At 39.0% G+C, this 26,283-nt stretch overlaps 1 protein-coding gene across 3 annotated transcripts in view; it reads right to left on the bottom strand.

The window, feature by feature from the left end:
* Positions 1 to 15,440, bottom strand: part of clcn5b (Cl-/H+ antiporter 5b) — a 48,777-nt gene extending 33,337 nt beyond the window's left edge. The window contains exons 1-2 of one of the 3 annotated variants that reach the window (XM_084923659.1): positions 15,081 to 15,440; positions 14,357 to 14,506 (exon numbers count right to left, since the gene is read on the bottom strand). In XM_084923659.1, the coding sequence (XP_084779785.1) occupies positions 14,357 to 14,495 (139 nt within the window). In that variant the 5' untranslated portion in view covers positions 14,496 to 14,506; positions 15,081 to 15,440. Of the gene's footprint in view, positions 1 to 704; positions 2,279 to 14,356; positions 14,507 to 14,601; positions 14,999 to 15,080 lie in introns of those variants that run through there. The other 2 variants (XM_084923661.1, XM_084923660.1) reach the window with 2 other exon arrangements.
* Between the last annotated feature and the right edge of the window lie 10,843 nt (positions 15,441 to 26,283).

The raw sequence follows: 26,283 nt of genomic DNA, 5'->3' as shown, positions 1-26,283 counted from the left end.
CTTTTTGTATTTAATTGAGTGTCTTTGTGCTGTGTAGTTTTTATTTTATTGAAATTTTTGTACTACACATTTACTGTGCTTCGTTTAAGCCATTATTGTACATGTTGTACTTAATGTTTTGGATGCTGTAAAACAGAAATGTCCTAATTTATCCAATCCTATCTTGATCCTGATTACCAAAAACTGACGAAACACGCGATATTCAAACAGACCAAAAGAAGGCATGAAAGTGACAGAGACACCCAATAATACAAATACACACTTATTCAGACTGAGTGTAAAAGACCTTAAACAGTCACACATCGAGACATGACCATTGTTTGGACTGCGTCTTGTATCAATTACAGTGACATACACACCAGCACACCAACCACATGACTCACTGCATGATGGGCCGTAAATGGTCTTAATAATTAAACTCTGGTGCCATAAAGTTCAAGATGTCAGCAGAAAAACAGAGCAAAGCAAAGTCGAGGTTTTAAGATTTAGTGCAAATTTAAACAGTTGGTGTATAAAAGAAGACGGTAGATAAAACACTGAACATGACTGCAGAGTAGTTGCAGTGATTGTGCTGAAACTATTTAACTCTCGGCTCTGTTAAAGCACACTTCTTGTTTATGACAGCGTGAGAGCGGAGTACACTGGCAGTGAAAAGAAAAAGAAAATCTGAGCTGAAAGGAAAACACTCAGTGACACAAACTCACCATTCTCAATCAAATCCTCCTCATCCAGCTTCTTAGCCCAGAACTCCCAGTGCATCTCTCCTCAGCCCCCCCTCAAACTCCCAAAACTTAAAATCCACAATCGGTGCTACAACTCAGACTGAAAACTGCCCACAGTCCCTCCTTTGGACTCCAACAGAGCGCCCCGAAGGCTGTTGAAGGAAGTGAATGACTGGCTAATCCGCCTGGGAAGTCTTTGATGACTTGCTGAGCTGTTTTTAAAGGTTTATGAGCTGTAGCTGCTTGACGAAGGCAGATTACTGCGTAAAAATGAGATCACGTGTGTTTACAAGGTCTTTCACCTCCTGAATGCTGCGGGACCCTGATAGCTGACAGGAAGAAAGGTTGTGTGGTACACAGTGCTGTGAAACAGGGTCAGGCTGTGGGTTACATTTACTCTCCATTCATTCTGTGAACGCAGTCCTCTTGAATATCAATTGCCGAACAGCTCGTGCTCTGATAAGCACCGCTGACCTACAGGCAAAACAAAAGCTGTGAAAGAAATTTGAAATTTAAAAAGCTCTTTTCTACCTCAGACGGAGTGCTTTTAAAAAGGGGGGATAAAAGTCGACTAAACGAACGAATGAATTATTACCAGTTAACACTTTTATAGCCTTAACCGTGGACTTTAACTGCACTTTAACCCTATTAAGAGACGCTGAACTAAAAGCGAGTGATGCCAACAATGCTGTGAACTCAGGAGAATTCAGTTATCTCACTGCTACACACAGCCATCACATTTCTATGAGATACACAGTATTTACAGTAGATATGGTTCAACCACACTGAAAATTCAGGCTTTCTAAAGGTCTTTCTGATTTTTTCTTTGGACATTTGTTTGCTTTCTTACTCATTTGCAGTCCAGTCCAGACCATTGTTGCGTCTACACATAACACACTAGGGTTGGGCGATATGTAAAAATTTTCCAACTGACCATCATCAGTCCGACAGTCGAGACAGACTTTTTGATTGGCGGAACAATGTAATCATGCACGGACTGATTTGCGCGTTTGCCACACAGAAGAAGTTCAAACACGGCCGAACAAATTTCCCCCCCCAAAAAAACCCTGTCAGCGTTAACGGGGCTTAAACGCGGTCATCACGATTAAAATTTTTAACACACTCAAACCATCTGGAGCGCAGAATCAACAAACTTTGGATAAACTGCCCGAAATGCATTGACAAAGATGTTTCAGGGATTTTGATGCGTTAATTGGTAATCGCGTTGTCGTGATGACGTCGCGTTAACGCTGACAGCACTAAAAACATGTAAAGTTGCCAAGTTGGGATTTCTTTGGCTTTAAACCAGATGAAAGAGGTAAACCTAAGGATGTAATCAAAGCGGTGTGCCGCTTGTGCAGATGCATAGTGCGAGAAAAGTACTCAAACACGACTAACTTGCATGGGCATGTACGTGTCCACCATCTGGCTGAGTATTCTAGGCTATCACCAGCTTCTGCAGCTCCAACAGCAAGCATTTGGGCGCACTCTGAGGAGGGTGCATTTACTCGCAGATGAAAGAGGATGCTATTAAAACAGCATTATTATTGAGAAATGCATGCACAACATCATGTGAGAACCCTCAGTATATGCTTGATTGTAATTATTTTCCGCATTTATTTTAAGTTACAAAAGCAATACTTTAATCAAGCCAAGTCGTAAACAGGGATTCTCAGTCTGTTTGTATCACTGATTAAAACTTATTCAGTATTTCATATCCTCACCTACTGGAATCTACTGGTATTATAGTGGAAATAAAAACAGCTGGACTGGTGCATCCCTGGTGAAAATGGATATATGGTTCACAACCAAATGGAAATGGATATCTCTAAAAAGGTATGCTGACCACTCAGCCACTCTAAAAAAAAAAACAAAAAAAAACCAAAAAACAAAAGACCCCCCCCCCCCACACACACACACACACACACACACACACACACACACACAAACGCACACGTTACAAAGACAACCTTCAAAGCACTGAGCCAAACATGTTCCATCAAAGAGCAAAGAAACACACTAGCATCCGGCTACAAATCCATACCAAAAGCCAAAGAAAACATCCAATGCTTCCTAGAAACTGGGTTAACACGAAGACTCCCCCAGAGCAACACTGCTGGTTTCCAGCAAGGGACGTCATGCTGAGTTCAGCACTCGCTGTGTGTTCGAGTGTGCGTCCTGAGGGAACCAACCAGACTGATCATCACGGCGCGCACACACACACACACACAGAAAGAAAAAAGGCTCCAGTAAGGCTCTGAACCTTGAACTCTTCAGGTCTTGTCTCTATGGGAAATGGCGTCTCATGTGACCCCTGTGACATTTTGATGACTGACAAACAAACTCTGGAACACACTAACATAGTGGGCTGTTATTACTTCACGAAGCTAGAGATCTAAAAGTCATATTTACCAGGTCTGGGGAAAAATAAATCAATTAGGAATATGTGTCTGTGGCTGATTTGATTTTTTTCCCTTATATGTAGAAGATCATATTTTGAAAGACCCTTTAAATATGAGGATGTGATGCAATAGTCCTGCTGGAAAATTACTGACAGGCAGCTTTGCAGAAAAGTTGCCCAGACCCAGACATTACAGAAAAGGAGGAACTAACATCAACAAGTCAGCAAAACGTAACTGAAAACTTTGACGTGGTAAATCTAGGCAGTTACCAATCGACACGATTCTAGGTTGTTGTTTTTTTAAAAACAGAAGACATTTTAATTCAGATTTTATTAAAGGCAATGTTCTTTATTATATGCTTCAAACTGTCTGGGGGGTGGACCTGAATGTATATGAATGTGCAAGCGGTTACTGCAGTAAAAGGAAGTAAAAGGAAGAATGAGTAAGCTCAGCAAATCTCTGGCTCTGTTCGTGGTTTGAAGAGGAATTTTTACTATTATAGAGGTGAAGCTGTGACAAATTGGCAGCTGTTTTAACATTTAAGTATCCCCAGATGACCTCTACTTGACCCACTATAGAAAACCTCATCAGGTTTTGTAACTTTCTTGAATGCATTTCTGCTTCATTATGAAAATAAGCACTTTCATTTGCATAAGTCTTATTTACACATTTACTTACAAAAGGTAATCCCACTCCACGCTTAGTTCACTTATAAAGTAATTCCAAAAGAAAAAACAGAAATTACTTTGGTGAAACTAATGTGAATTTTAAAAAATTCATCAACATAAATAGATTAATACCTACATACATAAATAAACATATTTTTTAAAAAGAACACTCTTAATAAAAACAGAGAAACTTAATTTGGCAAGCAAACTAGTGTGCTAATTCATGCAAAAAGTATTTTAAAGTACTTGTTGTATTGTATAATGATATATTAATTTATTTAATAAACCATTTATTCATTTGCGTTTGATTTTGTCCATTTTAGTACTTCATAGTTATCACTGTAACATGTGACAGGCAGCCAAGTCCCTGTCAATCATTATAACCTGTTTTCATAGTTATGGTGTGATAAGACAGTTCAGTGCCTGATGCAGCAGGACTGGCAGTCAATTTGAGCTGCAATGAAAGCACTTTGGATAACAACAGCAGCACAAGTGATAAAGCAAAGGAACACAAACCCCAATGAACTGAAGAAACACTGTTAAGAAGAAGAAAGGGCTAATACACAGAAATGGATTACTTTGACTTATTGCTGCTAAAAGGTACAAACTAACTACACCAGTAGTACATTTTTTCACAGGACCGCAAAGAGTCATTTGAAACACTTTTAAAAACTTTAGCTGTCTCTCTGAGCAAAAATAGTGCTTTTCACTTTTCCATCATATCTTTGGAAATCCTTTCAAACTGTTAGAGTTCAGATGCACATTTATTAACTACATGTCTACATAATAAAAGGAGCTGAAGCAACTAGATGCATCATTTCAAGGCTGTAGTTCTTCAATCGTCTCTCCTTTTGTTCCAGTTTTGCTAATACTACAGGAAGCGGTGTCTGAAAAGGGCTGGGAAAATCATCAAAGACCCCAGTCACCCATCACATGGACTCTTCACCCTCCTGCCCTCTGGGAGGCGCTACAGGAGCCTCCGGACTAAGACCACCAGGTACCGGAACAGCTTCTTCCCCACAGCTGTCAGACTCCTGAACTCTGCCTCCTGACATCTGACCCACGTTAACACATGGACTGAACATACACACACCCACAACCACCTACACACACACACACACACACACACACACACAATGGACAACTGTACCCTCAAACACACAATAATAACATGGACTGAACCACCACTCACAACCACCAGCACTTTATATAGCCTCTTAATTGCACTACTGTATAGTTTCTGTGTAAATAATCATACGATCATTTTCAATTCTATAACTGTTTACAACTTGCATAGTTCCCATTTCTGTATAGTTCTTTATTTCATACTCTGTATAGTTGTTTTTCATATTTATATCCTGTTCATAGCCTGTACATACTTGTAGTTATAGAATATTCATAACATACTTCATACCGTGTACATATTACATACCGTAATAGACCCATTTCTGTAATATACTCACATATCTATATTATTGCTAATATATATTGTAATATATCTATATCATGGCTAAAGCACTTCTGGATGGATGCAAACTGCATTTCGTTGCCCTGTACCTGTGCAAGTGCAATGACAATAAAGTTGAATTCTATTCTATTCTAATACAGCAAAGGATAAGGGTCAAGGCGGTGTAAACAGTGGGCAGCTGGCACACCCAAGATATTTTCAGAAACACGTGGGATTATAATTACAGTGGAGAAGGTTATTGTGGATAATCGTTATCAATTCACACAATTTTAGAATAAATAAATAAATGAATGAAGAAAAAAGAAAGGAAATGGTAAATAAATGATGGAGGAGTAATATCAGAGCCATTATAAAGACATGAAAAACTTTGGTAATAAAGAAAACAAATTAAATTCCTAGATTTCAACTGTAAGTATATTTAAATGAAAGACAAAATTTCAATATTCTGAAATTATGTGAGATGAAAGGTCCAGCAACACTTAAAACACTAGGGAACAACTTTATTAACAGACCAACGCCGTTGAGCTTGTGGCCTTGATCGTGGTCATTACAAAACACCAAACAGTTTGTGTTTAACTAAAAAAAAATATGTATACTCCAGAGAAAAAAATAAAACCAACTAATCACCCATTAACACGCAAATAGGCTGACCAAGCATTCAAGCTGATGATGCTGCTTGGACCAAAGTTCAAATAAGCTCTTGACTGAACCATTACAGATTTAAAAGGGATGTCACCTTATACATCTTAAAGTGGTTCATTCCCAGATGTGCAAAAAACCACAAACTAGTTCAAATTAGACAACAATCACAGGAACTGTACAAATGAATTTCTTTACATTACCATTTTTTTCTAGACATATAAAAACAAAAATCTAGTGAATCACAGAAACTCATTAATAGATAGATCCTTATTCATACCCGTTAATACACTCTTTAAATGGAATATCCGGAATGCCTCAATAGCTTCCAATGCCTACAAAGAATAAAGGCGAGCTACAATGTTTTTTTTATTAAAATAGCTTGCAACAGGGCTGGTTAAATCATTCCTCTTAATAGAACATCCGTGTTTGTTCATTTGTTCTTTCAGAGGACGGGAGGTTTCCCCTTGATATATTTTGGTGCATGGAGACTCTATCATGTGGACCAAAATTTTATTTTTGCAGGTAATAAGGACTTTTACATCAATAATCTTGCCATTTGTAGGGTCTTTAAATTAATTTTATTTTTTATTGTATTCCAGCGTGAAATAATGTATTCCGATCAGTAGGTTTGGAATGAAGAGAGGTGGACAGATATTTGTCATTTTTTTGGCTACTCTTAAGTCAAGGAAGTTAATTTTTTAGTACTATGATCAAGAGTACAACATAAACCTACAAAGTGTCCGTTTAAAAAATTCTACAAACTCCAGTAAATTGGTAACCGATCCCTTTCAAAGTAAAAATTCATCATATTAGACGGTGATTTTGTAGACCTAGTGTGAAGAAAATGTTCCAGTAACTCTAGGCCTGGTTCATGATCAATGTTTGTATACAAAGATTCAATATCTAAGGTACACATAATTATCAGGGTTAATAGGTGGGAGTTCTTTGATGCAGAAAATAGGACCTAGTTGAAGTTGTTAATATGAAACTCTACAAAACTTGATATTCTCTCAGTTGCATTTCCAATTCCAGACACAGTAGGTCTGCCAGGTGGATGTTCAAGACAGATTTTTTTGTAATATATACTAGGGCTGCCACAAACGATTATTTTGATAGTCGACTAGTCTCCGATTATTTTTGCGATTAGTCGACTAATCAGATCATCATCCATTGAACATAAAACGTACAGCTTATTGCACCAGCATGCATCTGCTCTTATATAACTATCATTAGCTTACAGCTTTAAGTGTTTAAGGTATGTGCTAACTAAAAATAAAGACAAGATGATAGTTTATTACATTTTAATGACATTTGCAGATTGTTTTGGTGGAGTTTAATAAACTCAGCCATCTGCTCCTTGCTATCTAAAATATAACAGGACACCGGAGTAAATTCTTGAGCATCTCACACTTCTGATAATCAGCTGTCTGCTTGACGTTTATTCAGCTGTGTTAAAACTATAACTTTAATCTCAGCCAAACCGATTTACTCAGGAACAAATAAAATACTGAAAAAAGCCAAACAATAACATTTTTAAGTTATCTAAGTGACTTATATGTCATGTTTAACCTGAGTAGCGAAAGACGGTGGTGGGTTTGAAAATGATTTGCCGGGAGTCCGGTGTTCTCACGGCTCTAGTGAGCCTTGCTCCCAGTTAGCTATCGAGCTAGTGGGTAACAGACGTCTCCGAAAACGTCGGAGCGCTTTTGAAAATATGTGGTGTCTTGATAAACTGAGCAGATATTTGAGGTTTACACAGCTACATTCTCGCCTGAAAATATGTTAAACGTTTATTTTGTGACCCAGAAAGAATAATAAGAGTAATATTAAAACTAACTAGCTGCCGCCATTGTTGGAAACTGAGCAGGGCCGCGCTATGAATTCTGGGACACAGTTTCTTCTTCTTCGGAGTTTAACGGCAGCTGGCATCCTTGTACATGCTGTGCTGCCATCTTCTGTTTCAGTCCGTTATTACACTCTTAAATCCTACTACTTATTCCTGCGTCTTTTGGGATCTTACAAAGCTTCAAACGACGCGTCGACTATTAAATTGGTCGTCGACGATTTTGATAGTCGACGTAATCATGACTAGTCGACTAATCGTGGCAGCCCTAATATATACAAAAAAGCTCTTAAATGATGTTCATTAAGTAAAAAAGTTTTCTCCTTCACAGAAATGTCACCATAGTGACACTTTTTTTTTTTACTTAAACACAAACTGTTTGGTGTTTTGACCTCGGTGAAGGCCACAAGCTGAAACATATTGGCGTCTTAATGAAGTTGTTCCCTGGTGTTTCTGGAGTTTCCATCTCACCAGTGTTTTTTTATCTTTCTCCACTCAACTTGGAAGTAGGTGAAGTTGTGCCAGGCTTCTTTAAAATGTATTAATTTATATTCTCACAGAATTGTTTTCCTCTTATACATTTATATTTTTTTTCTATGTGTGCCTGCACGGTCTAAGCAAATCATGTAATTTGACAAATTCACTTGTTACTGTACTCAGGAGACATGGAGGAAAGCAAAGAGCTGGGAGAAGCAGCAACATGTTCACTTCCAAAGTGAAAGTGTTGTTTATTTTGATGAAAACAGTGTACACTGCCACGAGGACTAAGAAGAGCCATATACAGCAGGGGTGGAGAACTCCAGGCCTCAAGGGCCGGTGTCCTGCGGGTTTTAGATATCACCCTGAGTCAAATGATTACAGGCCTCTACAGAACTTCAAGACATGTTGAGGAGATTGCGATTTAAATCCGCTGTTTTGGATCAAGGACACATCTAAAACCTGCAGGAAACCGGCCCTTGAAGCCTGGAGTTCCCTACCCCTGATATACAGGACATAAAGGACAACCTTCACTGCACAGAAGTGTTTGACAGAAGGTTCAGAACACTTTGATGTCAGTATTTGGACTAGCAGTGCCTCCCCAACCCAAACTTTCCTCTTCAAACACCGCAGGCTAATGAGTCCCTGGGAAACAGGTTACACAAGGATATAAACGAGCCTGCTTGGTAACAGGTTCAAGTGCTCGCTAACGACCAGTTAGGAATGACACAAACACTTTCTACTGCCAAGCTTCACCACGGAAAGTAACAAAAAGAAGGAAGTTTGAGCTGAAACATTAAAATGGCAGGAAACATGAAGAAAGACGAGTTGTCATTTATCAGGGTCTGAGAGTGGGACAGTTTAAGTTCAGAGTTGGATCACTCACTCTTAAGGGTAACCCAGTGGTTACTTAACTCATGGTGGATGCCACTGTGTACGAGACACACGGCTTATTGATTTTTTGTTGTTGTTGTTTTAAAGCAGGAGATCAGATTTGAATCATCATATACACAATTTTCCTTGACCGATAATAACGCTGGTCAAAGCATATATTGTTATTGTTATTTTATTAGGTTCACACTTACCACAGTAACTGAGTTTAAATTAGCTTTCTTTACGCGAGTTTTCCACTTGGATGATATTAACCCAAGAGTTTTAGCTGATGTTTCCTGAGTTCCCTGGAGCCAGGCACATAATTATATAATTAGTCTGAAACCTGCATGAAACTCAACTTCTGATTCTCCTTTATTCTACTCTCTCTTTTTTGAGCAATGATCTTCTTTCATAAACCATTGTGTAATAAAAAAAAAAAAGAAGCTAAAAACAAAAAAAAATATTTCTCTGGCTTCAAAGAGCTGACACAGTGAAACACACAGCTCAACAGCAGGAGCAGCAGGCAGTATATCCACTGAGAGCAAATCTTTATCTCATCTGCAGACCTATTGTTGGCACCGTTTTACTGTTCTGCTTAAACTGGTGATGTCACTGTGACATCAGTAGTAACCAGGAAGATTAATAACGCACACTGCTGACACTGCCTTCGCTTTTATTTGCCCTGGCAACAGGTACAGTGGGCCAATTTGTCTGAAATTTTATTTTAGGGTATGTCAAGTTGACAACAGAAAGATCTGAGCTATATCCGACGCTGCTGTACGGAAGCGAGCTGGAAAAATGTTTGCTGCTTAATCTGCAGGTAGAGTCAGTGATGAGGAAAAGGAAGTGGTAAGGGTAAACACGCCCAGGCTCTCAGGGTGGCAGCATGAAAACTACTAAAAGAGTGTCTGTGATTAAGATACAATGCTCTTCTCTTTAGATGAAGAAAGGAAGGCTCCTTACAGGTCAGTAAGTTCTGGAAGAACACAAATCCCTTTGAGGAAGATTCAAACTTCTCAATAGGACAAATTGACCGTAATACACTAGCAGGAGTTTCACAGGATTGTCAATTAATAACAGCAACTATGTTATAACGTTGCAAGTGGCTCCAGGCTTTAAAAAAAAAAAAACAAATAAAAACAAACAAAAAGCAATAAAAAAACAAACTAACAAAGCTGTGTAATAAATGACTCCATTCACTCGATTCCTCTGTTGGATCTCAGCTCTAATTGGCCAAATAAGCAATAAGCTTTGATTTGTGTGAATATTTGAGGTGTGTTTTTAAAAACTATTGTACAACTGAGAACGGCATAAAGTTTTAGCTATTAACAGGCCACCATGGTGGAGGCTTCAGTATCATAGGTCAGCGTTCGTGTTCATTTACTTTTTTTGTTCAAACATAAAATAAAATAAAATTTACTGAAATAAAAAAAAAAAAAAAAAAATAGTGAGGTCAAAGAGGTCCCGTCTCCAAATTAAATCCTCCTCCTTTCACCTGCAACCAGTCATGGCTGATGGCTGCCCCTCTCCGAGCCTGGTTGTGCTGGAGTTTTCTTCCTCTTAAAAGGGAGCTTTTCCTCCCCACTGTTGCGAAGGGCTTGCTCATAGAGGGGGGTTATATGTGGTTAGGGCTTTCTCTGTATTATTCTGTGGTCTTTACCTTACTTGCTGTTGTGATTCCATGTAGGACTGTTCGATGTAACAATATATATCGGATGACGATACAAAAACGTTTCATTTCACGCTATCGTTTGTTTCGTGGTGTTGCAAAATAAACTGTTTACGGCAACATTTTTTCATTGTTTTGATGGTCACTGTATTAATTTCTTAAATTTCTCTCTTTCTCCACACTACCGACGGACAAGCGATTGTTTTTGTGTGTTGTCATTAGCAACAACGACGGTAAAACCATTGTGTGGCTCCGGGGTCTGCTTGTTTATTTTCCACATAAACCTTTCACAATAAATCTCAAGATCCTGTTGAGACTTTTCAAAATAAACTGAATCAAGTGAAAGAGTATGCAGAGTGTTTACGGATGAGAAGAAACAAAGAGTCATTAGGTGCTAAAAAATAAACCTTAGACTCAAACATTAGAACAGGCTTTTCCCCGCAGCACGCCATGTAATAAATACTCACAAAGAAAATGCCGGCCGTTACAACTTATGTCTAAAAATGTATAGCTTCATGCATCGGTTAAAATACTCGACTCCAGGTACACGACGCCCAACTGGAAACACTTCACACGAGGCGAGCTGCCCGAGATTCACAGAATTTACAGAAAATGTTAAATGTTTGTGATTTATATCGCATTTTGACGATAGATGTCTTATATCAGGATATAAGATTTTGGTCATATCGCACAGCCATGCTATATGAATACAACTGAATTGAACTGAGTGGAAGTGCAGCTCTTTTATTCTGACCTGCTTCACCCTCCAACTCACCCTCTTAAATTGGCAGCAATTCTTAAAAATAAAAACCCAGACATGATTTTTGCATATTTTCTTAAAGTAACCAACTTATCAAACCTTCCACTGTTTTCTCAAACACTGTAAAGCTCTTATCTCAGTTAATTGGCTTATTTACAGCCAGAGGGTAAGCCATATATATATATATATATATATATATATATACACATACATATATATATATATATATATACACATACATATATATATATACACATACATACACATATATACACATACATACATATATACACATATATACACATACATACATACATATATACACACATACATACATATATATATACACATACATACATATATACATACATACATATACATACACATACATACATATATATATATATATACATATATATATATATGTACATATATATACATATATATATGTATGTATGTATATATATATATATATATATATATATATATATATATATATATATATATATATATATATATATATATATATATATATATATATATATATATATATATATATATATATATATATATACACATATATATATACACATACATATATATACACATACATATATATACACATACATATATATATATACATATATATATATATATATATATATATATATACACACATACATATATATATATATATATATACACATACATACACACATATATATATACACACATACATACATACACACACATACATACATACACACACATAATAAATCTGTACGTTTCCAGGTAACTGTTTATTCAGGTGACTCACAAAGCATGTGACATGCGCAGACACACACACACACAAACTACTGATACCTTATCAGTGTTTGAGAGCACTAACAGACACTAATCACAGAGTACGCAAACACTTCCAGACAGCAGTTTAGCCACACTAGCATCTGCAGTGCAACTTTTTTCGGGGGTAGAAAATAAAATCAGCTGCCAGGCTCTCTAAACTATCAAGTTGCAAAAGGAAGTGTCATTTAATCCTACTACATTCAAACAGCCAGGCTGCTACTGAGTGACAGCCCAATTCCTCATGTACTAGAGTACGTAGAGTCCTGTGTAGACACAGGAAATGTAATGATATCATTGTGTAATCAAAAAGCAAATGACTGTTTATAACATACAACCAAATGACTGTTTCAGAATTTGAAATGGGCCTGAAACTACAAGTAATTACACACCTATGCACAAACTGTCTACATACAGTAAAAGCACCGAGTCAGTCTTACATTATGTGACAGAAGTCTGCATATTTTCCTGTTAGTTCTGACCATGACGGTTATGATTAATACAACTCGGTGAAATAATTTGATTACAAAACTCATGACCTTCTTCTAATTCTGACTAAGACCTCTTTCGTGGCAAATATTCTCCTTCCTGTTATTAGCAGTATAAGACCGTCAAAAAGACCACATATTAATCCCTTCAATGTAAACTATGTGTGATCTGTGATATACATTTGCTAGCTTCAGGTCAATTCCTTTTATCTCCAGCAGGGGACAAAAATACATCAGTTTTTAACCTTGTCCATCACACTTTGATTGTTGTTTTACTTTTAAACTAGCCGTGTAGTCTAATATTAATTAGTAAAACAAGTCACTGACTTATGACTTATTTTAAAGCTGGTGAACTACAGCCATGCTCTGAGATTGCTCCAAAGACCAACCAACCACGATGTGATGGCTGATACACAGGGGACCAGCCACACATGGAAAGTTCAATCCCGACCTGACCGTCATTCTCTGTATCAACCACAAGGTGCAGCCTGCGATCACTGTGCCATTACTGACTCTCAAAGCCCACCTTAGCTGTAAAACAGCAGCAACCTGTTTACACTGCTGTGTTTAACTGCATGCCCCACACTTCATAATTATTGTATACATGTTACGTTGACAGTAAAGGTGGAAATCACCGAGATACCCCACAATACACAATCTTTCACTCACGATGCGATATTACTGCAGTTTTTAACATTTTGCCACACACTGAGTATTACAGTAATACTTCCTGCCTTTTTGTCACTTCAGTTATGTTTTTGCTGCAAAAAGAGATGGTTGACTAACCCTGTCATTAAAGTAAGACGGAATCAGTCTGCTATCAGTCTGTGATTGAATGGGTTCAAGCTGGCAATTACATGCAGTCTGTTTCTGATAATGCAACAATCAACTGTGACAAATCCTCCAAAATCACATATCTGTTGCCGTCTACACAGACAGAAATGCCCTCAGCAACCTCTCCTGTTCTTTAGGAATATAACCAGAACAAAGCGAGGTGAGTGTAGTCTCCCCGAGTTGCGCTCATTGACAAAGACTCTGTGGCGTTTAGAGGTTATACAGCAATTCTTTGCAAACCTCCAACAATCTCTCTGAGTAACTGCAGTCAGTCCAAGTCAGACTGCAACTGCTTGCAGAAAACGTTGCCTCCAATCAGGAAAAATTAGCCCTCTTGTCCCATAATAATTTCAGAGTACTTGAATGTATTTAATAAAATATCAATATAAAATCACCATGCACACCCGCCCCCCATTTGTCAGAAGAAAGAAGTTGTGCAGGAAACAGGCTGAAAGTGATTCCTGAATTTAAACAAACTCTTTTTTGTATTTATTTACTTTGAGGGGGACTTTTAATGCCCGAGTTAGCTGAAGCAAGTTACATGACTTGTGCTTTGAAGCTGCCTCACAACTCCCTGATAAGAGTTTAGTTGAAATGGTTTATGAACTTTAAAAAGCTCAGCACTGAAACCAGGCGTTGAAAAGACCAGCAGCAGCAGCAGCCCCACCTGAGCTGAGCGGAGGGACGTCGTCCGTGCTCGAGAAGTCCAGTGTGGCTCCTGCGATGTCCACCATCTCGTCATCATCGTCATCGCTGGGATGATGAAGGCCGTCAAAGCTCCCGGAGCAGTACCCGGGGTTTTCCATCCCTTCAGAGCCTTTTAAAGGGAGAAAGTAGGGGGAAACAAAGAAGAGAGGGAGGGTTAACTTCTACTAGCCCCACGGTAGGTATCCGCTTTTCCGCTTTAGTTACCTCTCTCTCTGTCGGCTGCACGTTTACCACGTAAACTCGTCCAAAAGTTAGACATAGTAGCGCACAGGTAAGAGGTCAAACAGCCCCCCTGCTAACTGTTTTACTGTTGAGACACGGGCACCGACAACAGCTGCTCTCTGTCCTTCTCACCCGCTTCATACCAAACAGCGGCTGCAGAGTTAATGACAGCACATCTGTGTTTACGGTGAAGTTTTCGCAACCATTTCCGCTTTTTTTGCTCTTCTCTTTCTGCTACATGCCTGCGGCTTCGGGGCTAAAAGCCACAAGAGCAGCGGAAAACGGTCCCAGGAACAGCGGATTAGCCTCTTTCCTCGTGACGAGGACAGAGCTGTCAAACAAGCCGACACGGTGTAACCGTACGGCTAACTTTCATCAGCGCTGCTGCTTTTAACCGAAATGTGCTTTGCGCCTTGCTTCATCAATAATGAAAGAAAAAGCCGAATGAATCCGTACTTTACCTGGGAGGGAAGAAAGCAGTCGTGCGGCTCACTGAAGAAGGAGAAGAAGTCTTGTGACTCGGATTATTTGCCCCACCGTCGTCTTCTTCTGCGGGAGCTGCTTATGTCAACACTATCCTGTGTAAACTTAACTGAGAAAACCCTGCGTCATCCACCGACACCCCAACACTGAGGTTTTGTGACGCAATATGTACATTTAAGAAGGTCTCGGCAAAGTGTTCGCTGCTTGGACACTCATGCTGGTGAAACGTAGCGATAACAACTGTTTGCATTTGTCGTTTTGGCACTTAAAGCGCAAACGGTAAGCTGTCGTCAAGTAAGCGAAAATTAGCTACGTCCACCTTTAAGTCTTTTAATAAAAAAAAAACGTCGTATAAATTAATTGGCGCTTTTACAGTCCGACACGTTTTAAGATTATCCTCGAATATTAAATGCATACATTTTACTTTTTTATTGTTTTTATATGGCGTTAAAGCCTTTATTTTTACGCGACGTCAAAGCCCATGGTTTTTATTTTGAAACCCAAAGGAAGTAGTTTCCGGTTTAAGAGCTCAGCCGCTTTAACGCTGGCACCGTCGGTGCCAGGAAGAGCAGTCGAGTGAAGAACTGTCGTTTACCCAAATTTGGTTCGCCAATAAGTTCGACAACTCGGTCATCAAAATAATAATAATAATAACTGTTATATTCAAAGCGTGAGTTTTATATTAAAAATCACCCGACAGTCAGCAAAATTATCCCCCACACTGAGCCTCACATGTTGAAACATAAACAGTTTGTGGTGTATTATATCTGGATATTTCTATAATAAGTTATATTTACTACTAGGACTATTTTCCAATGTATTTAACGAATTACTTTAACTTATTCGTACTGTTCTTACTGCCTTTGAGCAACTGTGACCAAATAATTTCCTCTGGGATTAATAAAATATTCAGATTCTGGGAAATTGTCTTGGGGAAAAACTTCTAATAGATACAATTACAGAGTTTTTTGTGTTTCTTTTTTATGTTATATAATAGCGGGAAGAAACTTACAAATGTACATGGAGAAATGTTGGAGAAAAGTTGTTTTTTAAAACGTGCAAGGAAGGAAAGAGTGCCAAGTGTTAAAAGAGCCACATTGTTTTATCAACTCATTAGATCACTGAGTCAATACACAATCTACTGTAGTGAGGAGGTGTAACAGTCACTGATACACAAAAGCTGCCATTTCATCAAAATTAGCTTTTTATCTGAATGGGCCTGAAAGGCAGTTGGGAAGAAATCACTGGTAGAAACAGCTCAGGAAGAGGCAGCCATCTGTCGCAACTGGTTGGGGGGCAAACGCAAAGGGAAGAGAAAAAAAGATGGTTTCCAAACTTTTGTCCCCAAAGCACACGCATCATAAAAATATCAGCAACTTATCAGCTCTGCCACTTCCAGCTCGACCTCCTAGTTTTTTGTTAGTGCCACCATCTCTGAACCATAGCAGGTCTCATTACATTTATAAAACAAATTCTTCAGTCTTACTGCAGAAAAAAAATAACAGAAATGAAATGAAATGAAAAAAGATAGAGGCACTTTTGGGTATGACACCTATTTGCAATATGGCCTCAGCAAGCATATAATTTATTATCAACCTATCAGACGTTCACGCAGTAAAACATGCACTATTGTTGTCTATGGTTCAGACCATGAGCTTTGTTCAATAAATCTGTTGATGCATGCTCAATCATCCAGGTAAGGAAATCCCAAAAAGTGGATTCTGTGTTGGAGAAAATATGTCTCAGCTGTTCCAATCCTGACATATAAGGAGTATCCCTTAGTGATCCTGTAGGTGTCAGGAGTACCAGAACAGTTGAGTCGCATTTTTTCTAAACACTTTTTTCAGCGTCTCTGTAGCTTTCAAACTCCAAAACATGCTGCGCCAAAAGCTAGTCTACGCAAAGGATCGGGTCCACAAACAGAGTAACATAGTGTACGCTGTTAAGTACTATGAGGATTGTCATGATTTATACATCGGGGAAACCAAACAACCTCTGGCGACGCGTATGGCACAACACAGAAGAGCTAACTCGCCAGGCCAGGACTCTGCAGTCTGATTACACCTACAGGCCAGTGGACACTCTTTCAAGGATGAGGATGTACACATCCTGGACAGGGAGGAACGCTGGTTTGAGCGCGGAGTCAAGGAGGCCATTTACGTGAAAAGGGAAAGACCATCTCTGAATCGAGGAGGGGGCCTTAGGGTACATCTGTCACCATCATACAATGTTGTGATTGCAGCCATTCCCCAACTCTCTGTGAATGGTACTCATGGCCATTGATTAATGGTCATTGATCAATGATCAATAGTCTTTGATCAGTGGTTGTTGATCAATGGTCATGAGAATTTGCATATTAATGATCAGAAAACTAACCTCACAGCTCATTGTTCATCAGTGGTGCTGGTTTCAGTCATTGTGCAAAAGTACTGTTTGTAAGGTTGCGGAAACCTGCAGTCAGCTGAGACTGAAGAAGTCACTTGGATCAGTAATGAAACGTTTCTCGTACTGAAAACGCTACGTCCAGATGAACAGAATCAACTTTTGGGATTTGTACAGTAATGTTTCTATTCAGACGAGCTGTTTGGGTTCCAAGTGTCTCTTTAACTCACCTGGTACCAAGTTAATAACAGTTACTAGTTAAGTAGTTAAATAAATAAAACCTCTGGCATCCTGGTCCAGCTGAAGCCATAAGACAACTTTTGCTCGTTTCCCCCAACAGGTTTATTTCTTTTCTCTCCACACAGGAAAGTGATCAGTTTGACCTCCTCATAAATGTCATCATCCTCACTATCAGTCAGGACCTTAGATGTGTGCTGATAAAGTGCATTAATTATTTTTTTCCCACAGTTTGTTTTACTATATTTGAACCCAGAATATAAAACTCACCATTTCTATGTAATGTTTTTAAAATGGACAGAGAGCCCCACCTTGTGGTCTGCTGAAGAAACTACTGGAGCCTTTGTAATGTAGCATTTTTCACCACTTCTACAGCACACATTACACTAGAGTCTAGGCCAGGGGTCTGCAACCTTTAACACCCAAAGAGCCATTTGGACCCGGGTTCCACGCAAAAGAAAACACTGGGAGCTGCAAATACTTTTTGACGTCTAAAATGAAGATAACACTGTATATATTGTTTTTGTTTTTGTTTTTACCTTTATGCTTTGTGTGAACAACTAAGGTGTGTTGCTTATGAAATCCATGAAGTGCTACAGAGAAAATTACATTTTATTTATGTAATTAACACATTTTGAACTCTTAAAGAAATATAACCAAAGGAAAGACACCCAGCTGAACTAAAATGATCCATGTAGCAAACAAAAACTGTTGTGAGCCGCCACCGTAATATCGCCTTTGGGCTTTTGGAGCCTTGACCTGACTTGTAAAAAATAATGGGAAAAAAGCACTATGCTGCTGAAAAATGAAAAATAGATATTTGCAAAATTCTGCCTAAATATGTATTTTACCTGGTTAATGTGTGTGGCGGGGCGTGGTCTGCAGTGCCGCTGCAGGGGAGGCGGACGCACCAGAGCGGCACCCGCAATCACGCCTCGCCGCCTTAAAGTCTGTGCTCTCTGTGCTGTTGTGTTGTCGGGCTGTGAGCTGAAAAGCTGAAAAAGAGCTCTGAAACCTGACTGAAACTCTTCAAATAAGCCACTCCTCTGCAGATGATCTGTTAGCTGTTTGACAACTACTCTTTCAAGGATTTTTGATATGTGTGATGGTAATTTATTTTTCCTTAGTGCATTGATCACATATTATAATGGATTGCATTTATATAGCACTTTTCGAGACCCTCAAAGCACTTTACAGTTCCACTATTCATTCACTCTCGCATTCACACACTGGTGGAGGCAAGTTGTAGCCACAGCTGCCCTGGGGCAGACTGACAGAAGCGAGGCTGCCATATCGCGCCATCGGCCCCTCTGACCACCACCAGTAGGCGGTAGGTGAAGTGTCTTGCCCAAGGACACAACGACCGAGACTGTCCGAGCCGGGGCTCGAACCGGCAACCTTCCGATTACAAGACGAACTCCCAACTGTTGAGCCACAATTGCTACCAATATTCTGACAATAGCATGTATAACTTGGTTATATGAAGGATAGCAGCACTATAGTGAAATCATAAGAATAGGACGGTCAGCAAAACATGTCCTTATTTGGTTATGGTGGGTTATTTGGTTACGGAAGTTGTGGGATCCAAGGATGAGCTAAGGTGTAGACCACCAATACCTCATATGCCGATGTTTAAGTTGTGCAAGGACATGTGGAATTTTCTTTTTGTGTGACTCTATAAAGGAACAGTCCACTTCCTCTTTAGAAACTGCAGCTCTGCACTTACCCACTGTACTCTCTCATGCTGCAGCATGAATAAAACTCACTTTAAAGACCCTCATCAAGTGTTTGCATTTTATTTAACAAAATTCCACGACAGATGAAAGGAGGGTTGGTCTATAATTAGCTAAGACCGCTGGGTCAAGAGATGGCTTTTTAAGTAACATTTTAACTACTGCCAACTCAATAGAGCTCTAACATTTTGTCAGCCTGGCTACAGTGCTGAAGAGAAACATAGGGTTAAACCTAGGGTTAGGTACATTTGTGACACGCCATTTCCTCTCCAGCTTACGAGTTATCTGCTTTAAGCTACGTGTGACAGTTACACCAGGAAGTCAAGTACTTCTCTTTTTCACACGAGCTACAGTATCCAGTGTCATACATAGTAAGGAAGTTAAATTACTAACAAGACAATCAACCTCTGTTGGAGTAGCGTTCAGGTAGCTGCTCTGCTCTGCCTTGGTACAGGGCATTGAAGATGCTAATAGTACTAGGATGTAATATATATGTAAAATAGATAGTAGGACTTGTGTTGATTCATTTAAACTACATAATCATCCTGCTGTAGACTTGGCAGAGAGTGACCTAATGTTTAATGATCCACATTTCATTGTTTTACTCTTTGGTGCAGATGCGGACACTGTATTGTTATTACTTTGTGATTTTTTTTTTATGTTTAAGTCTTTTTTTCTGGTTTTTAGTTTGTTTGTTTTTTTGTCTGTTTGGGAGCTGACGGATTTTGAGGGGATAACAGGAGGAGAGAAGCTGCAGAGAGGCATGTAAGACTGCACCTCTGCAGCTGGCTCTGAGATGGTCTCAGCTCCTTAGTTCCAGTGGAAGGAATTCTTAGTGCATATTAAGACATTTTGGACAATTTCATTCTCCCAACTTTGTGGAAACAGTTTGAGGATGGCCCCTTCCTGCTCCAACATAACTTTGCAACAGTGAACAGCAAGCTCCATAAAGACATGGATGAGTTTGGTGTGAAAGAACTTGACTGACCTGCACATGAGCCCTGAACTCAACCTGACAGAACACCTTTGGGACTAATTAAAGCCGATACTGTGAGCCTAGCCTTCTTGTCCAACATCAGTGTCTGGCATCACAAATGCTTCTGGAAGAATGATCAAAGATTCACATAAACCCTAAGAAAAAAAGGTTTCTTAGGGGCAGGCTGGCTTTGGTTCATGTTATACTGTTTATACACCAACACCTGCTGCTGTGCAGCTGTTGTTTTACAAGCTGATAATTTGTACTAATGCGTAGTTTGGGCAGTTTTATGTTTTATGTTTTATGACACCTTGGTGATTATTATGAGTTATGACTTTTAAACACTACAAAGTGTTCAAAGTTTGAAAATTTGTTGTTTATTTTTGGCAGTGGAACCCATTTTAAATCCTAAAAGTCAAGAAGATTAACTATTTCTTACTATAAGACTCACAAAACAGCCATTATTTCTTGTCTTTTCTTAGTTTACCTCAACCACAGACCTGTCAAAAAAGACAGTAATGAAGATGGATGATAAGCTCTTTTTGGAAAGAATTCTCAGAATGTCACCGTGTTAACTATCATATAAGAAGCAAAACTGTAAACTGACATATTGATTGAAACACCACATGATAATTTAATCATGTGGTGTAATAATCATGTAGTTTGGAAGGTTTTAGTTAGGTTAGGTTTTTTAATGAGATTTGATAAAAACTATTTTCCCATTAAAGTGTGTGTGTGCATGAAAATACTTTGTTAATCACTTTGTTTGACTTCATAAATTAAGCCAAGAATAAACATTTATAGTGGGGTTTATAAATTGCATACTAGGGAGGAGTAAGGCTTTATAGAATATGGCTTGTGGATTTAATAATACCTTCCTAATTCTTAATATTGTGTGATGACTATAAAGTGTTATAATCTTAAAACATTCAAATGGAAGCAGTTTGAAAGCTCCCAGAGCAGTCTATGCCAGAAATGTGTTGGCAGCAGTTTTCAGTTTTGCACTTTACTCGTTTTTACAAAACCCCACGTGAGTGATCATACAAAAGTATTAGTAACAATTAGTAACCATTGTATGCATTCAATAAGAAAGAAAGTTCACGAGACCTGGAAAACATTGGTAACGAGAGCACTTGGAACGTGCAACTACCCCCAAATGGCAAAGGGCTGTAGTCATGGCTCTCTCCGAGCACGATCAATACGGTTTCTTGAAATGTTTTTTCCAACGTCAACTTTGACCTTGGGTGGTAACAGTGAAGATCAAGGTCAAGAGCTTAGCCAAACTAGGCGGTGACTACCTAGTTTGGCTGAGTACCTAGTTTTGGCTAAGCATTTGGAAGTTTCAACCAGAGCAATAAAGTTTTTAATGCTTTTCACATTCAGTGTGACGTTCACTTTGACCTTAATCCGATTTAAATCAGCTCGAGATGTTATTGGTATTTACCGTCACACAAAATTTGAAAATGATTAAATGATCAATGATTAACCCAGTCATGCATGAATCATGACAACCTCAATTTGGATTTTTTTCTGAAGTATTTTTATTCATCTTTAGGCCTAAAAAATGAATAAAAATACTTAAGAAGAAAATCCTGATTGAGGTTGTCATAATTCATGCATGACAGGGTTAAATAACAATAATGACAATCAAACACGTCATATATCTATAGTAACATTAAACGAATAGTGGGTAGTAAGGTATGGAGTGACACATGTCCAATGTAGTGGTTTATGTGCAAGTAGACACATCAACACTGACACAAATACAGGAAAACAGCTGTGCACTGTAGTGACCACTATGCGCGGAAGGGTTAACTATTAACTGCGCCTATCTCCCTCCATAAGTGGGCTTTCTTATGCAGTATGTAACCTGTGACAGGTTAAACTGTTCATGTGAGGTAAGTCTGCAAGAGCTTATCTCCAAACCATAAAGAGCAGAGTAGTTTGGACTTTGTGACTAAGTGAAGTTTGCGATATTAATACTTTTGTTTGTTGTGCCAGTTTTCATTAAAACTGTTCATGTGTGTCTGCTTTGAGTCCTTTGAAAAACAAAATGAACCCAAATTATAGAACAAAGCAGTGTTAAAAGGTGTCTTCTTTCTCTTAAAGTGTGCATACCGAATACAGACAGGATGCTACTAAACACACAACGTCCTTAGAGGAGAAAAGAAAAACTGATGAGGTCAGTTACAGTCTGTTAAGGAGTTGGGTGGAGAATTTGGTTTAAACATTACACAAGATTTTAGTAAATACATGTATCTCTGTTCTCAACAAAAACCACAAAGACCAACAAGTCTGACTGGATTGTTTGATGAGGCCCTGATAACTTATAGAAGTGGGCGGAGCTGAACATATTATTTAGATATACCTGAAACAGGTGCAGATAACGATGGCTCTCCAACAGTTTGTGTGCGGTTTCACTGTGGTGATCATTTCCTTATGCAAACGTAGGAAAAATGGTTTGTTTGTTTTTTCAGATATTTTCTCATTACTCAGGTTATATCAGGGGTGGAAGAAGTGTGAGATTAATTAGAGGTACAAATGTGACTATTCTAAATGAAATGTTTCACCTGGATACAAGGAAAGAGTCCATTTAGCATTAAAGGCATTCAGAGTCATGTCTATTATTAAAATGTAATTAAAGAAAATCAGCCACTGGACTGTTTCATTTTCACACTTATTTGATATCAACATTTTGTGCTCTATTCAGTCAGTTTCTCTATTTTATAAAGTGCAGATATTTCATGTTGTATCTTTGTTAGTTTTCTTTGTCATGAGTTATTTTTTTAGCAGTTCAGCAAGAGTAACTGCATATGTCACATCTGATCATCCCTCAAACCCGTATTACAAAGAAACAGCACCAATGAGTTTACTTTAACCATCTTCTCTGTTTTCTTATTTGTCTGTTATCAGTATTGATATGATAAATTGTTGATGTACTGTGATAACAAACATTAAACTAGAGTATAACATTATTAATTAGTCAGTGAGAAAAATTGTGAGCTCCGAATTATTTTATAAGTTGCAGCGTAGTGAGGTCATTTTGTGAAATTGTTTGAATAAATAATTTCATCTATTCGCTTTCTCACAAATGCATGTGTTTGTCTCTGTTTTTCTTTTCAGGTTGTCGTTCAGAGCAGCCCAGTAAGCATCCAAAGACATTTTTACTATTCAAGTTCTGTGTTTTTGACTTATTTCCTTCTCTCAGCTGCACAGTAATTGGAAAATATACACAGTAAGCATGTCCTTATTTGGTTATGATGGGTTATTTGGTTATACAGTATAAGATAAGATAAGATAACCTTTATTAGTCCCACATGTGGGAAATTTGTTTTGTCACAGCAGAAAGTGGACAGTGCAAAGTTATATAGCAAAAATTAGAGAACACTGGAATACAATGAGAATAATATACTGTACACAACTGTACAGAATAGAAAAGAATAGAAATAGAATAGAATAAAATAAAATAAAATAAAATAAAATAAAATAAAATAAAATATACAATATGATAAAAATAGAATAAAAATGCTATATACAACTGAGTAAAAATACAACTTTGTCAGAAAACAGTATTGCACTTAGTCTTATTGCACATGTGTGTGTTTGATCAGCTGCAAAAGTCTTTGCTCTGGAGTCTGACAGCAGTGGGGAGGAAAGACCTGTGAAATCTCTCCGTCCCACACCGTGGGCTCCGCAGCCTGCTACTGAAGGAGCTGCTCAGTGCTGTCAGTCTCCTCCATGGGGTGGGAGATGTTGTCCAACAGGGATGACAGCTTAGCCACCATTCTCCTGTCACTCATCAGCTCCACTGGGTCCAGGGGGCATCCTAGAACAGAGCTGGCCCTGCGGATTGTTTTAAGTGATAATTCAGTGTGAATTCATCTTTTTGTTTTATCCTAACAACATGGATAAGCCTTATAGAAAGACTTTGTTTCTAGACAGGCGCCCTGAAACGGCAAATTGCGTATTTTACAAGCAGATTTTCATGGGTTAGTTAAGCCGAACTTGCGGCTTCCCCAAGGTTTGTGCTTATGACGCCGTGTATCTCGAGAAATGGGGGAGATGGAGTCTTTGAGGATGGGTGGGAACAAGCATAAAGGCTAATAAGAGCCGGCAAACTCTTTCCTTGGGGTTAAGCCTGACATCTGCGACCATGTCCGTTAGTTTGTGTATTTGACCGTCTAAATTTCAAATTGTTTAGACAATATACGCATTGACTTTCGATACCATATTTAAAACATAGACGTGCAATACATTATTTAATTTTGTTTGTCAACCGCTGTGTGTATTTTGGTTTTCAGTGTGAATTTATACAAACAGGAGATACTTTTGTAAATGCAGGATCATATTTTTTAATGATGCTTTTTAGACACTGATCTGAAAGATAAATGTTTGTGTTAGAAGCAGCTTTGCTGGATTTGCTTTTAACTTGATGAAACATGGTGTGAAACCTTTTTCTTAATTCAGTATTTTTACAGGTTTTAACTGCGCTGACTTTCTGTCTTTCTGGAAAATGTAGGCCAACTTGTGAAATGAGAGCCTGCTCCTGTTACGGCCGAGAGGGCCAGGCTGTGGGTGTGGACTCAAATGCAGACACCTAGGGAGGCAAAACGGGCGTGAACACAGTGCTTTATTTACAGTGCCTAGTTAACTTACAAAGCAGGAAACTATGAATGCTATGAACGGAGAACTGTGAGGCCAAACTATGAACATGAAACTCTGAGTGCTATGACTAGGTGCTAGATTTCATGGATGGATCCTGGGAATGGAAAAAGGGGCAGCGGCTTGGATGGAGGTACGCACTCACTATAATGAGAGGAGACAAGTAGTCAGTGGCAGTCTACTGAATCGCAGCTGAAGGATTAGACTATGGTGGTTAGGGCTTACGCGTTGCAGGTTAGTAAGTGTCATGCGAGGAGGGGGTGTCCAAGGGGTTCCGGGTGAGGAGTGTCCAGAGAGGATCCAGAATATACTTGGAGTGAGGGACTTGGCAGGGAGGCAGGCAGGTGTAGTCCAATGATGGAAAGGAAGCAACCAGATGACAGAACCAGCGTCCAGGCGGAGATGTGAGTAGTTTAGCTTGGGAAGTGCGACTGCCAGGTGGGTCGTGAGTTAGCAGAAGATCTGGCAGAGGTCTGTTGTGAATGCTGGTCTTATATGCTGGTGACTTGATTGGAACCAGGTGTGGAAGCTGATTGGAGCCTCTGCCTGAAGGTGGAGCCCAGCGGAGTGGAAAAACCCTGTAGTCACCCGGACCATGACAGCTCCACCCTTCAGAACTGCCAGCTTTGCTCGTTTCATGTGTCCTCTGTTGATAAAGCTGATTTTTTATGGATCTTAATGTTTAGAGACAATAGCGAGGCACTGACCTGTGTGTCTCTTTAAACTGTAGATGTTTAATTCTAAGGCTACATATGATTTATGAGTCTGCTTGGCATATGCTGTGTATAAAGGCTCTGGAACTTTGCAAAATGACGTAGAGGCGGCTTTCGCGTGATTAATTGATTACAATTTCAGTTTCTGGGATGTTTTCAGTTTTCCCTCCTGTGTCTATGAACAGTACGGTTGGTGCAAGTTTTTATACTTGTGAAACTGAGCGTGGTTGTGGACAATTCCGACTGCATTGTTTGATTTGAGTTTCGTGTTGGATCCCTCTCTTTAATTGTTAATTCTCTGGGAGCAGTGAAGACCAAAACTAGGACTTACAAGTTTTGCCGTGCCCCAGTGGCCAGTGCGAGGTTGTGCTGCAGATCCCAGCTGAGGGTCCAGCCAGCCGGTGGGAAGACCGGTTGATGTCTGGACGTGCGACTTTGGGTAGCAAAGTTGCTACCCGCACAGAGCGTTTTTGACAGT

The sequence above is a fragment of the Perissodus microlepis genome, chromosome 3 (genome assembly GCF_051167445.1).
Source record: "Perissodus microlepis isolate ML-2025 ecotype Zambia chromosome 3, ASM5116744v1, whole genome shotgun sequence".
NCBI lineage: Eukaryota > Metazoa > Chordata > Actinopteri > Cichliformes > Cichlidae > Perissodus > Perissodus microlepis.
Note: the sequence above shows the minus strand (reverse complement) of the source record. Positions and strands in the feature narration are given on the sequence as shown.